Consider the following 17123-nt stretch of genomic DNA (forward strand, 5'->3'; position numbering starts at 1 on the left):
AGTTCGAACTACCGTTACTCCTCATTCCACGACATACCCTATCAGAGACAGCAGTGCAGGGATAAAGGGGACAGGCGGCTCCACTGCTCAAAGGAGGCTCCTCACAGGCACGAGCTCCCCTCCCCTCCTTGAGGCCTCTGATACAGAGGTGGGGGGGGGGGCGTGTAATCGACAAAATTATTGGTTAATAGTGTAGTGGACCGCAGGTTGCCATCCCTAGTCATGCCTGTCTGTGCGGCACTAACTGTGTGTGCGGTGAAGGGAGTTGGCTCGGTGTGCATAGCCGGCAGGCGTGCCGAGTGCCATGGGACCAAGGCACAATGGATGCACACAGCAGAAGGGGCCTGAAGCAAGGGGTGTGGCGCAAGGGGGGAGCTGGTAAGTGGGCACGAGCACGTGTGGGCACTTCCACGGCAAAGTTCTGCGGGGGTGGGGGCCGGGAGCCGCCGCGCATCAACTGTGGCGACACCCCCGGCCCCTGAGCGGGGAGGAGGGCGGCCCCGTGCACCGCCGGCTCCCGCCACGGGGGGCCGCTGCGCGCGCGCCGCGGGGCGGGCTCGGACAGCGCATGCAACTAGTGGGTTGCGCTGGGCGCGAGCGGCTGCGCTCCCCGCCTCAGACAGCGGCGGCCGCGGGCGGCGCCGGGGCAGGGGCGGTGGGCTGGCGAGCGAGCGAGCGGCGCCCCTGCCCGAGGATGCGGGGGGGCGATGCCTGGCGGCCGGGAGGACGGGGTCTGTCAGAGGGCGCTGCGGCTGCTGGCCGAGCTCTGCTCCAGCGGGGCGGTGGAGAACGAGAACTGCCTGGACTTCATCTACCACCTGCGGGACCGCGCCCGGCCCCGCCTCAGCGACTCAGGTACCGCGCCGCGAGACGGGCGGGTCCACACTCCCCGTCCCGCCCCAGCCACGGGACACCCCCCCCCCCCCAAGAATGTGTCCCCCTCGCCCCTCCATTGCCCCAGCTCCCAGGCAGGCTCCCCGGGGGAGAGCAGCGCTCCCACGCTTCGGGGCAGGAGCGGGCTCTACAGCGGGACGCAGCTCCCAGCAGCCCCCGCCTCGGTGGTGTTGTGCCGAGCATCGAGGAGGCTGCTGCCAGGTGATACCTGGTGGGCTCTGGAGTGCGTGTTCTCTGAGCCTCGCTGCGGAAAGCAACAGCCGGGGGCTTCCGTTTCCACAGGTGGTTACACCCGTTACACTATTAGATTTCTCCCTGCGCGCTGGATTCATGCAGGACTAAAGCATTGATGTACCACAAGTTTAGCAAATCTTAATTTCAAAAGTGTTTCCGGTGAAATATAATTGTGGCTGCTGCTCTGACGCCAGGAATCATAGATGCACGCACGGGTTTATATTATCCTACTTGTTCGGTGTTTCTGTTTGTTTGAAAGCTGAAGAATTTGTTAGTTTTCTGATACTAGTTTGAACCTAGAAGTAGCATAAGGTGCGTCTATGCAGCACCCTAAATTTGAAATAAGAGCTACACAAATTGTGTCTCTTATTTCCATTGAATTTTGAAATAGACTATTTCAAAATGTGGCGTGTCTACACAGCACCAAATTTTGAAAAAACATGCTATTTTGCGACATCCCTTAACCCTCGTGGAATGAGGGTTACCAGGATGCCAAAATAGTGCACCCGTTATTTCGAAAAATATTTTGAAATAACAGGCAGCTTGTGAAGACGGGGGTACTGATTTCAGGATACTTTCAGTATCCTGAAATAGCCATGCAGTGTAGACATACCCTTAGTGAGTTCAATCAAATCAGGATCTCAGTGTTCAGCGAAGGGTCCTTAGGATTGTTCAAGTGATAAAAAATTACCTGTCTTTTCTTGAATTTATGTAGTCTTTACAATCAATTTAAATTTGATTTTAAAGATATTAGGCATTTACATTAGTGTTTTACTTAAATAAAGTAGAATATATTATTGTAATTATTTTACACTTCACAGGACAGTGTTTTTATATTGAGCTTCTTGGGTTTCTATTGCCTTTCAGTGACAAGAAGCAGAATAAACAGCTTTTAAAATTATCAGAATATAAACTAAGAGTTTTATTTTCAATTATGTCTTGAGCATGCTTGCCAATGTCTTCTGATTTAAATACTCCATTTAAGCTTCTTAATTAGGAAGCTGAACTCTGCTGCTGATCAGAAAACTAGTAAACAGTTTTGTTATTACCTTATTCCAAAGTGCCCAGATTACTTCCACCCATAGTGGAGAAAAGATTTCGTAGAGCTTAACCAAGTTTACCTATTTTCTCATACCATATTTCAATTTCTTTACTGCCTAAAATCCTGGTTCGCAGGTGTGAAGAAAAATTAAAATGCAGAACCATTTTTAGAGTTAAAGTAACTGAGAAATGGACAGTATTTGCAGTACTCTTAAATTGCAGTGGCAGGTCAACTACTCATCACTGCACAATAATAATAATAATAATTTACTTTATAATCTCTTATGGTAGTTAGTTCACTTAGAACATTTTATTCCAATTTCAGTCTATTCATCAGTTTTTGTTGCTTTAAAACAAAAATGATGCTGATAATTTGATAAATACCGAGCAGATTTCATAATGTAACTTGTTGACAAATAATTGGATAGACTAAGAAAGTTTGAGCAATCCAATAAGAAGAATAATATTGGTTGGGTAAAAAATTCTCCCATTCTTGAAAGCAGAATTTTCATACGTCTGGGTTATTTATACTAAGATCTGTGAGCTTAGAGCTGTGATAACTTCATTTACTTAAAGCAACTCTAATTTTCAACTATTGCAGTCTTTTTTTTAAAACAAGAACTTTAAATTTACTAAAATGAGTAGAATAATTAATAATTCATATTATACACATGAATTTAACAATTTTAAGAATTACTTGGTTCAAATAAATACTTTGTGTGTAACAGTTTTCTGTCAAAAAACATTCAAAGCAATTGCATCTCAATGTCCAAAAAATAGAAGTTAAGCTAGAAAAGAAATCCATTTTTCTTTCCCAACTTATTACTTATTCCCAACATTTATTACTCATTAAGGGTACGTCTACACTGCATGGCTATTTCGGGGTAGTAAAGAACCTGACCCCCAACTCCCAACACTGCTCACCGCAGCCAGGAGGCTGCCGGAAGATTAGGTTAACATCAATATACACATCTGGCAGGAGTTCTTAAAGGAGAGGAGACAGAAATCTCCTTTTGCCTTCCAGCAGCTAGAAGGCAACCTTAATTTTTTATTTTAAGGTATCAATCACATTCTTCTCTCTCTCTCTCTTTATATATACACACACACACACACACACACACACACACACACACACACACACACACACACACACACACACACACACACACACACACACACACACACACACACACACTTTCCTTCAAGATAATAGAATGACGTGTGTCGCCCTGCCCCCGCTGCCTCTGCAGAGTCAGAAGGGGAAGTGAAGGCCATGGCTTGGGATTCCCCCCTATCCTCCTCAGGGCGCATCCTGGACTCCCCACTGGCCCCTGGCTCCCCTTCAGGAAGGTCACAGGGCGGCGGGAGCAGCTGCCTCTGGCCCCACTTCTTCCAGGTCTGGAACCCTGAAGAGACTCAGCAGGGAACCGCCACTTGCCTCAGGCCAGGCGCTTGGGCTACCCCCTGCCTCACCTGAGCGCCTTGTGGCTTCTCCTTCTCCCTACAAGAGCGGGCAAGGGAGGGGTAGGAGAAAGTCCTGATGCTCCACGCTGGATCTGGCTTGTGGGAAAGCATGTGAACTGCTGTGGGGATGGGAGCAGCCTTGCGGCTTTCTCTTTCCCCTCCCCCCACAGGCAGCTGGCATTGGCAGTCTAATCTTGAGGGGAAGGGGGCACTGTGGGAGGAACTGTGAGGCAGGTGGCAGTCCAGGCGCCTGGCCTGAATCAGGCAGCAGCAGTGGTTCCCCGCTGGGTCATGGAGCGAGTGTTGGGGCCCCAGACCGAGAAGCAGAAGTGGGGTCAAAGGTGGCTTCCCCATTGGAGCAGCAGGGAAAGCCTCTGATGTCTGGGAGTGGCATGTGGCATAAAACGGAGTAAGTGCCCCCCTCCAGCTCCTCATGCTCAGACCCTATACCCCCAGTGCCTCATTGACCCCTGCTCTCGCTGCACCCCCAGTCTGCTCCTGCCCACTTCCACCTAGTCAGGCACCTGCCCCCTTCCCTGCTCCTTTCCCCTCCCAGACACCTTGCCCAGTCGGGGCCCGTTCTCCAGTTCGCCACAGCGTCCTGTCCCAGGCCCCAGTCTTGGGGCAGGCCCTGTGGTCCAGCCCCCATCTGGTTGCAGTAAGGGCTTGGTGACAGCCCCCCTCTTCCTGTGGCACAGTTAAGAAGGGAGGCCATGCTCTGGCTGTGGCAGATTAATGGGGAGTTGGCAAACGTAGCGAGCAGGGGGCACAGTCCCCCAGTATCCTAAATAATGATTCACAAGAGTACATCTGCTTAAGTGAGTTATCACTTAGAATTCTGACTTACTTGACAGATATGTAAATGTTGCCTACATCACTTTGAATAACAAGGGCTTTTGAGATTTCTTGCAAAAGACACCTGACTTTTCATGAAAGTATCAAATAGACATGATGTCTGGGATTCTGTCTGGGAACATTTTAAAAACATACTGTGCTCAATAAAGTTAAATACAGTTAGTATACATAGTTGCAAGAATTTGAGTGTCTTAGTTTTCTCATATTACTTTCCTTTAGTGAAGAAAAATGTTTCTGTATTTCCTATTTTAATTCATTATTTCTTAAACCATTATTGTGGGATAGGTTTTTAGTGTTTGCTGATAACCTGCTCTATTATATTGAGTAAAACTACTACATTAGGAGGCTATTAATTGCACTTAACTCACATTTCCATAATTAAAATATGGACTGTCAGAAAATGAATTGTCCATAAAGTGCAGTTTGTCAGTCCTGAAGACAAATGCCCATGGTTAGTAAGAAGACAGTGCATTCAGTTCCCAAAAGAGAAAATCAGTACCCCCTTCCACAGCAGACAGTCAAATCTGACTTCATTTACTCACAAGAGTAGTACCATTGTGCCAGTGGTGGCATGGAGTTTATGAGCTACTAAGAGAAACACTTCAGTTTTTAAGGGCTGGAAGAGTGTTGGCTACAATAGAGCAAAATTGTGCCTGTGGGCAGACTCTTCTGGGCAAAAATAATCATGAAGTCATCTTAATTGTGCCCTTAACCTCCATGTATTTTAATTCCCCACCTGTAAAATGGTTTAGTAACAGTACTTCCCTACCACAGAGGGTTGTTGAGAGGATAAATAGATTAAAGACTGCGTGTTGCTCAGATACTATGGTAATGAGGGCCACTTAGTACAATAGATAGATATGAATGTGAAAACCATTTTATGGGATTGAGATACTATAAAGGAATTAGAGTATCAGAACACCCATTTCTGAACTGCAACATTTTTGTTGGATTTAATTAAAGTAACCTGAAAAGTGAGTAACAGAAACTATGTGCCAGTTTGTGGACATTTCTACCACTACAGGGGTGGAGGACTGCAGGCCTAAGGCCCACTTGTCTGGATCCAGCCCCCGAGACTCAGGCCCCCCCCCCCATATTGGGTAGCCTGTGCTGGCTTTCCTGTCCCCCACTGTTCCACCACAGGGCTGGAGTGCACAAAATCTACTGTACTGGATCCCCCAGACTGGTGTGTGAGGAGACTGTGGGGAATGTTTTTCTTTTTAGTCAGGTGCCATGTCAGTGAGGGTTTTTTGTGTACAGACCCCAACTGGTTTTTCTGTGAAAAGGTTCCCTACCCCTGCTCTACTAGATCCTTCTCCCAGTCCTTCCTCGCATCCTAAGTCAAACATCTGATGTGGGGCATGTCTTATGCAGCTGCCTCTACATACTGCTACTTTTGACACAGAGGTTGGTGATTCTGAATTGCTAGAGCAGCAGCTGTTTTGTAAAAAGATCAGTCAAAAGTGTACTATGATTTTGGTTTTAGGACTGTTAACAATTTAATATCAAAAGGTAGCAGATAGTGAGCTTCTTTTGTCCACTAGTGTCAGTGCTGGTTTTCTCACAGTGGCAATTTTGTGACAGATTACTGTGGTTTGCTCTCAAATAGGATAGTGAGTCTACTTTTGTATTAAAAAGTCCCTTACATGAGATGGCAATTTTTAGGACTTTTTTGACACTGCTTTTTGTTTGTTTGCATATCTTTTCACTCATCTTTTTTGTAGAGGCCAGCACACAATAAAATTTCCCAGGGACCAGTCATTTGGCAGAGTTGATCTGCCATTGTTGATTTGGTAGACATGCATGTCCCTGCACATTTCCGCAAGGTCTTTTGGTGTGGAATGGCTCATCCTTCTCAGATTACTGTTACTTTTCCACAGCTTTTGCTCTCCTTACTGAGTATGTCCTGTAGCCACAAAGTGCTCACTGCATGTTTTCCAGATTGTTGATAATTGTTGAAATATGAGCATGATGCATTTATTCAAAGTACTTGGAAATTGTGCGATAAAATGTTGGAGATTATATCAAAAAAGACAGAACGCATCCAGAGTATATTCTGGATTGGATTCTTCACTTTTCCTGTAGATAAAAGAGTGAAAGGATCCAGCCCTAGAAATTTACAGTAAAATATTTCTAAAGGTCATTGGAAGCTGTTGTGGCTCTTTGGAGAAGGATGAGAAAAATGAGTAGGAAATGTTTTTGCAGATAAGAGAGTTGTATAAAAGGGTTACATCATTAGTTACGATGAATTTTCATTAATGGCACACACAGCGGAATAATGACAGTAAAAAATAATAAATAAAGCTGCATGTTCTTGACTTTCATATTGGATGCACAGTTTGAGGCTAATCCAGTAAGATCATAAGTTATTCTTAATTGCATCAATGACCATTATTGCTAAAATACAATAAATGGTGAATACTGTGGGTTTAGTGATGAACATTAGACATGAAGAACTCAATAAGCCATGAGCAAAAGTGACTTTACATTTACGTCTTTTGAAGCTATGGTTCCTCTTAATTCATTACTTAAATACATTTTTAACTTTGCTTGATTCCTCTACACAGGGCATCAGTGTCTTACTGTCATAATAAATGGTCAATAGGAAAAACAGAAGTGAAAAGCAGCACAGATGTATAGACTGGTTGGCATTCAGTCAACTACGTGAGCACAGAAGCCGAACTTGGAGCTTGTCTGTGTGAAGTTTGTGTCAAGCTATGGTGTAAATCTTCATTGCACTAGCCTGTTGCACACTAACTGGCTGTGTGGACTCTGCTACTTCCAGTTAGTACATGGCTCAATAGCGAGCTATAGCTAGAAAGCCCAGCTTACCACAAGCTGTTTTTATCTAGACAGGCCTTTGGTCAGGGAAAATCTTTTCACCACAGAGAGTACATTCTTCCCCATATTTTGATTACTAATGTTTTGCAAACTCATCTTAAAACCGGTCTCGTCATGGGGGTTTGCATTTTTCCGAATAAACTGGAGCACTTACTGTGATGGGTTCGATCACGGAAATACTTTTGGGCTTGTTCCCCGGTGTACCAATCATGCCATTGACACCCATCTTTTTGCTCCCTGGGGCTCTCCACCATCCTGTCTTGCTGGGTCAGAAGTTCTGGTCTCTCTCAGCAAAGACATAGTGTTGGGATAACCATCCCCCTGCAGAGCAACACAGATGCTAAACCAGTTCAGCTCCAGGAGGTCTCCACTATAAAGGGTTCAGCACCCAAGTAACTCACCCATAAAAGGAACCAAATAAATAAATCAGTCTTACTTCGTGTAAAAGTTTTACACAGAGGAAAGCTCATAAGATCAGGTCAGCCGTCTTTATCAATGAAAGAGAGATACGTATAGTAGTTGCTCCCTCTCCTGTTAACAATTATTTACACTGGGTTTGATAATAAACAAAATTGTTTTACCGAATTAAAAAGTAGGATGTAAGTGGTTGCAAGTGAAAACAGTCAGAACAAAGTAAGTTACTAAATCAAAATAAACAAAAGAATGCCAGTTAATTCTAATATACTGAGAAAATTGTTACATGCAAATTCTTACCCTAAATGGTTGATCTAAATATCTCTTTTGCAAGCTAAGCAGCCTCTTAGCTTGGGCCTGATCCCCTCTCTATTCAGTCGTAGGTGTTTCCAGCAGGCATCTGAGATCGTAAGGGGAGGGAGTGTCTTCTGGTGTCTGGCAACCACAACTGTTGTTTTTTCCCCCTCTTATGTTCCTTTTGCCTAAGGCAGAATACTTTGTGTTCTCACCTCAGGTGGAAATGTACAGGATCCAAAATGTGTTTCAGCATCAGCTGGCCTGGCTTCTTGTCTTTCTGGAATCTACCACAGTTTGGTATTACAGGACAAACAAGATTATTCACAGGTTGTTGGTTTGATTACTGAGTCATTGAATTTCCAGAGCTTCAGTAATGGCCCTCATTAGCTCATTTATATTTATATACAGATCCAGTCTTCATATTTCTAACTTCACATACAAGAATGATACATGCACAAACATAGGATATACAGACTCAGCAGATTATAGCCTTAAAAATGACATGTCATATGATCTGTTTTGCATAAAGCGTCTTTGAATTACAGGCAGTCCCCGAGTTACGCGGATCCGACTTATGTCGGATCCGCAGTTACGAACGGGGCCATCTCCCTGGTCTCCAGCAGACCAGGGAGAGGAAGCAAAGTGGCGGAGCATGCGGGCGCGTCTGGGCTGTCCCGCTGCCCCCGTGCTCCGTGGCTTCGCTCCGGACGCCTGTGGTACAGCAGCTGGGGCACTGCCGGTTGGTCCCGTAGCGCCACTCTGGGCGCTACTGGACCAACCCGGCAGCACCCCAGCTGCTCTGCCCCAGGCGTCCTGATTCAGCCACTGCTGGTCAGTTTCAGCAGCGGCTGAATCAGGACGCCTGGGGCAGAGCAGCTTGGGTGCTGCTGGGTTGGTCCAGTAGCGCCGAGGAGCGGCGGCGCTACTGGACCAACCCAGCAGCACCCGAGCTGCTCTGCCCCAGGCGTCCCCAAGTCAGCCACTGCTGAAACTGACCAGCGGCTGTCTACAGGAAGCCCCTGCCCCGGGCTTCCTGGAATGAGCCGCTGATCAGTTTCAGCAGCAGCTGACTTGGGGATGCCTGGGGTTCTTAAGTTGAATCTGTATGTAAGTAAGAACTGGCGTCCAGATTCAGCCGCTGTTGAAACTGATCAGTTTCAGCAGCGGCTGAATCTGGACGCCAGTTCCGACTTACATACAGATTCAACTTAAGAACAAACCTACAGTCCCTATTTTGTACGTAACCCGGGGACTGCCTGTATACATTCTCATCCTCATAAGCCAATTTTCATAAAGAATGGAGGGGCATTGTTATATTTATATTAAATTTGTTTTTAAATTGGTGAATTGGATCTGAGGTTTCAAAGGAACCTAAAGGACTTGCAATTCAATGGGAGCTAGAGTGCTCATCCATTTGGGCCTCTGAAAACCTCAGCTTAGATTTCTTCAAACATGTCATACCTTTGTCCTTAACAAGGACTGAGTACCCAGCAAATCTGACATTAACTAAAATCTTTTTTGGCATTTGGGACGGGGACGATGTTATGGAACTTCAAGGAAGTAGCTTAATTTCTTGAGAGACATGTCTAACTTCTCATGCTTGGGTAGCTCGAAAATGACTCAACTGATTTTGTTCAAACTTTCAAAAAAATGAAAAGTATAAGGGGAAAAGATTAATTTAAGCATGAGAAATTTCAGCCAGGGGGGAAAAGCTATATAGGCATGAAGTGAAAATAGGTGGCATAACCCTTTCAAGGTATAATATATTTATGATCACTGTGCTTTATATTCATTCTGGGCCAGATTCACCATTGTCCTCCATATTTTGTAGTCATTAATACCAGTACAAATAGGTGAATAATTTCATAGTGTTTTCCACCTATTTGCTCATTTCATAGTGTTTTCCACCTATTTTCTGTCAACATAAATCTCTCCACACAATGTAAGGTAGTAGTAAATTAGGTCTGTGGACATTATGGCAAGTGAACAATAAAGTCTACAGCCCAGATTCCTTTGAATTTCAGGAACCAAAATATTATTTCAAATTTTTCTAAAATATAGTGTCAATTACATATTTTAAACAGGTGCTGAACATAGCATCATAGAACTGTAGAATTGGCAGGAAGCTCAAGAGGTCATTAAGTCCAGTCCCAGGCACTCATGGCAGGACCAGCCTCTTAAAAATCTCATCTTAAACATCTCCAGTGATGGAAATTCTATAACCTCCTTAGGCAATTTATTCTAGTGCTTAATCACCTGGACAATTAGGAAGTTTTTCTTAATGTCAAACCTAAACCTTCTTTGCTGCAATGTAAGCCCAATTATTCTTGTCCTATCATCAGAGGTTAAGGAGAATAATTTTTCTCCCTCCTCCTCCTAAGAACCTTTTAGGTACTTGAAAGCTGTCATCATGACTCCTCTCCGTCTTCTTTTTTCCAGCCTAAACAATCCCACTTCTTTCAGTCTTTCCTCATAGGTCATTGTTTCCCTCTTTTGAAAAGTCAGGAACAAGTTTAGTTTATTAAAAAGAAACATTTGCTGCTCACCTTTAATCTGAAGTCATATATTGTTTTATTTAGGTTTAGTGCACATTTACTAGGCACTTAGAGATTTTCCATTGGCTCTAATACATAAAATAAGCTTAAAACATAAAAATGTTAAGGACTTGTTGACTAATTGATTTCTCATCACCCCTGCCCCTTGCTGCCTTTATACATCCAGAAGGAGTACTTCAAAGTAGCAGCGCCGCACAGCTACATTTCAAAGGGACAGCCACTGCACAGCTGATCCACGGCTCAGCTGTGTGGTGCTGCCCCTTTAAAACACCGATGCACCATGGAGCCCGGGGTCAGCTGGGGACTCCCCAGCTAATCTTGAGTTCTGAGCAGCATATCCCCTGATATGGTGGAGACTCACCAGCTGACCCTGGGTTCTGGGGAAATGCTGTGTGGAACTGGGGTCAGCTGGGGACTCCCCAGCTGACCCAGGACTCTACAGGTGCCCCTTTGAAACGCCAAGACAGCATTTCAAAGGGGCAGCGCCACGCAGCTGAGCCAGGGATCAGCTATGTGGCACCTGCCCCTTTGAAATGCTGCCTCTGCATTTCAAAGGGACTCCCCAGCTGATCTTGAGCTCTGCGCTGCATTATCCCAGAACCCGGGGTCAGCTGGGGAGTCCCCTGCTGACTCCGGGCTCCATGGCTTTGAAATGCACAAGAGCCGCCGCTGGGGACTCTTGTACATTTCAAAGCAGTCACTCCTGTGCAGCCTGGAGTCAGTGGAACTTCCTGCTGGCTCCGGGCTGTATGGAGTTCGGCATTCCTCCTTTGAAATGCACAAGAGCCCCCATTGGGAATGAGGAATGAGGAAGTGCCTATTGACTAGTCAAGTAGTCAATGGAAATTGCATCGACTACTCGACTAGTCAATTAACCGTAATTTAACATCCCTACTTAAAACTGCACTAAATGTCAAGTGAACATTCCTACACGGTGGGTAATCCTGATATGGCATAAAGCTAGTGTGGCTGACTTTACTTCATCCTGTTCTGGCATTTTCACCCTCATCTCCTTCCACCAGTTCCACGTGTCTCCTCTGTGAGGGTCAGGTGGGCCTTGCTGGCAATAAGAGGGAGGAAGAAGTAAAGGTGGCACCTAGTTACCTTGCACACGGGGAAGAAGGAGAAAGTAAGAGCTCGGAGCTGTTGAGAATTGTGCCCATATTGTTAATTTAGATACTTAAAAGTTCTCTTGAATTCAATTCTTCTGCTCAGGAAACAGCAAGATTACAGAGAATTACCTGTCCAAAATTGGACCCATCAATTGAGTACACTGTATAGGGAAAAATATTTAATGTAGCAAGGCAAAAGCTGAAATTTTTACAAAGGATTCTAGATGACTTTCTTAAAGTCATAAGAGGGAAAGAAGCCCTCGGGGCCAAATCCAGGCAAACCAGGGGCTGCATCTGGCTCATGGGTCTTAGGTTCCCAACATTTGGTTTACGACATAGTCCTTAAATGTACACAATACTATGCTGTGCAGTATAGGGTGCTTCTAAGTACATTTGCTATTTTGCATTTTTTTTAATACTCTGAGAGAAGATAATGTGTCTATAGTATTATGTCTTCCACAGTATTACTTTAGCCTCCAATTGATATAAGCTGCTAAGCATTCTGAATTGTTAGCAGTGACCTGATAAAATCCCAGCATAAATCTTGGGAATTGCTTTATCAGAGCTTCCCATTACTAGTTCAGTCAGTTCCCCATATGCCTTATCTTTTTTATTTCTGTATCTGATCCCTGTTTGTATTTATATAAGAGAATACTTCAGCCAGACATGTTAAAATTACAGCAAAAACATAAAGAAATTCACTTGCAAAATTAGAGTTGCTTTATAACATAGACAATGAAGGCAAAATTGCACATTCATAGAACCATAGGACTGGAAGGATTAGATGAGAGGTACAGTCCCCTGCACTTGTGACAGGATAAAGTGTTATCTAGACCATCATTGAAAGGTGTTTGTCTAACCTGCTTTTAAAAATCTAATGATAAAGATTCCACAACCTCCCTAGGCAATTTATTCCACTGTTTAGCCCCGACAGTTAGGATATTTTTTACTTAACATTCAACTTAAACTGCTCCTTTCTGCAATTTAAGCTCATTGCTTCTTGGGGGTAAGAAGAACAATTTTGCCTTCCTCTTTGTAACAACCTTTTATGTACTTGGAAACTGTTGTCATGTCCCCTTTCAACCTTCTCTTTTCCAAACAAAACAAAGCCAATTTTTTTTCAGTCTTCCCTCAAAGATCATGTTTTCTAAACCTTTAGTCATTTTTGTTACTTTTCTCTGGACTCTCTCCGGTTTGTCCAGATTTTTCCTGAAATGTAGCATCCAGAACTGAACACTTCAGTTGAGGTCTAATTGTGCTAATGTATATAAATGATTTTTTTTTTTTTTTTTTTTGCAGCATGTTATACTATTGACTCATATTTAACTTGAGGTCCACTATGACCCTCAGATCCCTTTCCACAGAACATCTTCCTACCCTGTCATTAACCATTTTGTATGTATGCAACTGATTGTTCCTTGCTAAGTGGAATACTTTTATTTGTCTTTATTGAATATCTTCCTATTTACTTGAAATCATTTCTCCAGTTTGTCAAGATAATTTTGAATTATAATACATCCTCTAAAGCACTTGCTAGGCCTCCCAGCTTGATATGGTCTACAAACTTAATAAGTGTACTCTCTATGCCATTATCTAAATCATAGGATGAAGAAGATATTGAACAGAACCAGACCCAAAACTCATCCCTTAGAATCCCACTTATTAGGCCCTTCCAGGGTGGTCTGAACCACCTCTTTGGGAATGGTTTTCCAACCAGTTATGCACCCATCTTATAGTAGCTCCCTCTAAGTTGTATTTCTTCTTCGAGTGGTTGCTCATGTCCATTCGAATTAGGTGTGTGCACCGCGTCTTCCGGAGCATTTTCCCTAGCGGTACCCGTAGCGCTGGCAGGCTGCTCCCTGGAGTGGCGCTGCCATGGCGGGGTATAAGTACCCCTGCCGGCGCTGCCCCACCTCAGTTCCTTCTTACCGCCTGTGAGGGTCTCTCTCTTAGCATTAGTTAATGGTTCCCGTTTCTCTTAGCATTGTAAATAGTTCAATTAGTTAGGTAGTTAGTGTCTGCTTCGTTCTTTGTTCTTCCTCCCCCTTCGGGGGTGAGGAATGCCAAGGCTGCAAGGCTTCAAGGCGTGCGCTGTCTGCGCAAAGTTAATGCTCAAAGGAGACCCACACGACAGCTGTCTAAAGTGTGTGGGTGAGAGCCACCTCACAGACGCCTGTAAGATCTGTAAGTCTTTCAAGCTGCACACTAAAAGGGAGAGAGTCTCTCGCCTAAAACTTCTCCTCATGGAGACGGCTTTACAGCTGGCACCAACTGGCCACCCTACAGTGCGCAGTGCACCGGCATCCACGCGGGATGCCCTGCCTCGGGCCCGGGCCTCAGCGTCAAGAACCCGGCACCGGTCTCACTCTCCGGCATCGAAGAGGGCGAGAACGTCTCACGGAAGGTCCCTGTCTCGGAAGACCACTCCGGCCCTGCACCGTGGTGCCAACTCACCGGTGCACACATCCTCTGCGGTGCAGCGTAAGCGAGCAGAACACCCCTCTAGCCCAGGGCAATTGCCCCTGCACTGCCCGTGCACGCCGGACACCTTTGAGGCGGCGCAGGACCTCATCAGTCTCACCACTTCCCCTCCATCGTCGGTTGAGGCGGAAGGGTCGAGGTCGCCTACGCCAGAAGCCGTGTTGGCATGACTGGCAGGCTCAGGCTCCTTATGTGTCGGGACTGTCTCCGGTGGGGCCAGTACCGCTTGCCTCGGCATCAACGCAGTTCTCGACGCCGGCTCCTAAGCTCACTCGGCACCTGAGTGGGCTTGACCGCCATCGGTGTTGGGTTCTCTTCCGGCCCCTTGTTTGGCTGCACCGGTGCCGTACTACCCTAGCCTTGTGGCAACATCTGTGGCACTGTCACCTTCGACGCCGGCTCAGAGTACCTTTCTGGGACTGTGCCTCCAATCATCTGCACTGGGCTTTTCAGCACCGACGCACGTCTTGGCACCATCGCAAGCACCAGCACTGACCATGTGGACCTTGCTGGTGCCCCAGCCGATGGTGATGTCGTCCTCTTCGGGGTTCGTCTCGGCACCGTCATGCTCTGCGCCGGAGATGCAACCGGCACCAGGACTGGGCCTCCCAGGACCTCTTTCGGTGCCAACACCGCTTTCGGCACCGGGTCTGGGTTCCCCCGGTGCCACAAGTGCCAACACCGCTTTCGGCACCAGGCCCGGGTCTCCCAGTGCCGCAACAGCCATCAGTTCCCCCGGTACCGCTGCATGATTCGGTTCCCTCAGTGCTGCAACAGCCTACTGTTCTCCCGGTGCCGCAACAGGCACCGGCACCGGCACCGAAACGTCCCCGCCGTGTACATGCCGGCAAGCCCGAGTCCATGGCCAGGTTTGCCCCTCCGTCGGTTATAGGTCACTCCTTGTCGGCGCCTCCCTGGCCAGAGTCTGATTATTCGTCGGATTCTGATGCGACATCCCTCAGGTCGGGATCTTCGGGAGCCTCTTCAGCCCATAAATTCTATTACCGGCACCAATGTGACCGTTCACAGGTGCAGCAGACTTGTCCGCCTCATCTACAGTGGCATTTCTGGACACCGTGGGCTTACCACCAGTGGCAGAGGCCCGTGCCCCCCTCTGTGGTGTCGGACGCTTCGGGTCACTGAACGCAACCATCGACCTCGTTGTCGCGACCTCCTCCTTCCCCCCAGAGGCTGCCTACGTTGGACCTTGCAGCACAGGCACAGGCCTCGGTGCCAGAAATGTGCTCGCAGGTGGTGCCCTATGTCCAACCGGTACCACACGCGCCTCCTGCGGTAGATCCGGCACCGATAACAGGAGTCGTCGTCATCATCATCTCCTGACGAAGCCCTGGTGGATCCTGCACCGGCCCTGCCTACTATGGATGCCCGAGCGCATCAGGAGCTGCTCCAGCGTCTGGCTTCCAACCTGGGTGTCCCGGTGGAGTCAGTCATGGAGGACACAGACCCGATGATCGATATTCTTTCAGATGACGTGCCCATCCATTTGGCATTGCCACTTAATAAAACGTCAAAAATTACCAATTCCCTGTGGCAAACACCGGCAACCCTGACCCCTACCTTAAAGGGTGTCGAGAGGCGCTACTATGTTCCCCAGTCGGGGCATGAGCACTTGTACTCCCAGACTGTCGTCCAGGCAGAGGCCCAGAGGGAAAAGTTCCCCCAGCCGGGGCCGTCCCCGAAAGCTAGGGAACCCAAGCGCCTTGACTTAATGGGCCGGAAAGTCTACGCCACTGATGGGGTGCAACTCCGCATCGCTAATCAGCAAGCGATGCTAAGTCGTTATGCTTTTAATACCTGGCAGGCCGTGGATAATTTCAAGGTTAAGCTCCCTGCCGAGTCCCGTCAGGAGTTTGCGGCCATGACCTCTGAGGGTAAGGCCATTGCTCGTACAGCTCTCCAGGCTTCCCTGGATGTGGTCGACTCTGCAGCCCGCACCATGGCGTCAGGTGTGGTCATGCGCCATGGTGCCTGGCTGCAAGTGTCTGGAATACCTCCTGATGTCCAGTCTACTATCCAAGATCTGCCTTTCGACGGCAAGGCGTTATTCTCGGAGCATATGGACTCGAGGCTCCATACGCTCAAGGACACGAGGTCTACCCTTCGGTTCATGGGGATCCACACACCGGCTCCTCAGCGTCGTCAGCTGCCCTACAGACAGCAGGGGAGACCGCAGTCCCAGATCCTCCATGGAAATACTGGAGACGCCGTCCTCGTGCTTCCGGTGGGAGTACGGGGGCGGCTGTGGGCTCTTCGGCCTCAAGGGGCCGTAGGCACCGCCCGAGAGGGGACAACTCCCGTGGGGTTGGTCAAGGTCCCTCCCAACAGCACAAACAACAATTTTGACAGGCGCCCAGAGAGTCGCGCACCAGCCTCCCACCCTGGCCCCCCGTTTGGGGCCAGGTTATCCTGGTTTGTTCAAGCCTGGGCAAAAATCACAAACGACGCCTGGGTCTTAAACATAGTCAGGAGTGGCTATACCATCCCTTTTCTGGGATCGCCCCCTTCCAACCCTTCTTCCCCGTCCCTTTTCAGGGACATTTCTCACGAAGGCACCCTCCACCGGGAGGTACTGGCGCTCCTCCAAAAGGGAGCGGTAGAGAGGGTTCCACCGCACCTGGAGGGCAAGGGTTTTTACTCCTGATATTTCTTAGTCCCCAAACCCAAGGGCGGGGTCCGTCCCATCTTAGATCTAAGGGATCTCAACAAGGCGGTAGTGAAATCCAAATTCAGAATGGTAACCCTGGCTTCTGTCATTCCGGTTCTACAGTTAGGAAACTGGTACGCCATTCCGATCTCAGGGATGCTTACTTCCATGTGGCGATAAGACCCAGCCACAGGAGGTTCCTCCGTTCTTCTTCGAGTGATGTCCCCGTGGGTGCTCCACTACAGGTGTCGGGCTCGTCCCGGTGCCGCA

The 17123-nt window shown here is 47.4% G+C and overlaps 1 protein-coding gene across 3 annotated transcripts in view; it reads left to right on the forward strand.

Moving 5' to 3' along the window:
* The first annotated feature begins 512 nt into the window (after positions 1-512).
* Positions 513-17123, forward strand: part of SYT9 (synaptotagmin 9) — a 171999-nt gene continuing 155388 nt past the window's right edge. For 2 of the 3 annotated variants that reach the window (XM_075927824.2, XM_075927823.2), the window contains exon 1: positions 513-855. In XM_075927824.2, the coding sequence (XP_075783939.2) occupies positions 708-855 (148 nt within the window). In that variant the 5' untranslated portion in view covers positions 513-707. The remainder of the gene's footprint in view (positions 856-17123) is intronic. The other variant, XR_012903592.2, reaches the window with a different exon arrangement.

The sequence above is a fragment of the Pelodiscus sinensis genome, chromosome 5, assembly GCF_052426305.1.
Source record: "Pelodiscus sinensis isolate ZL-2025 chromosome 5, ASM5242630v1, whole genome shotgun sequence".
Lineage (NCBI taxonomy): Eukaryota > Metazoa > Chordata > Testudines > Trionychidae > Pelodiscus > Pelodiscus sinensis.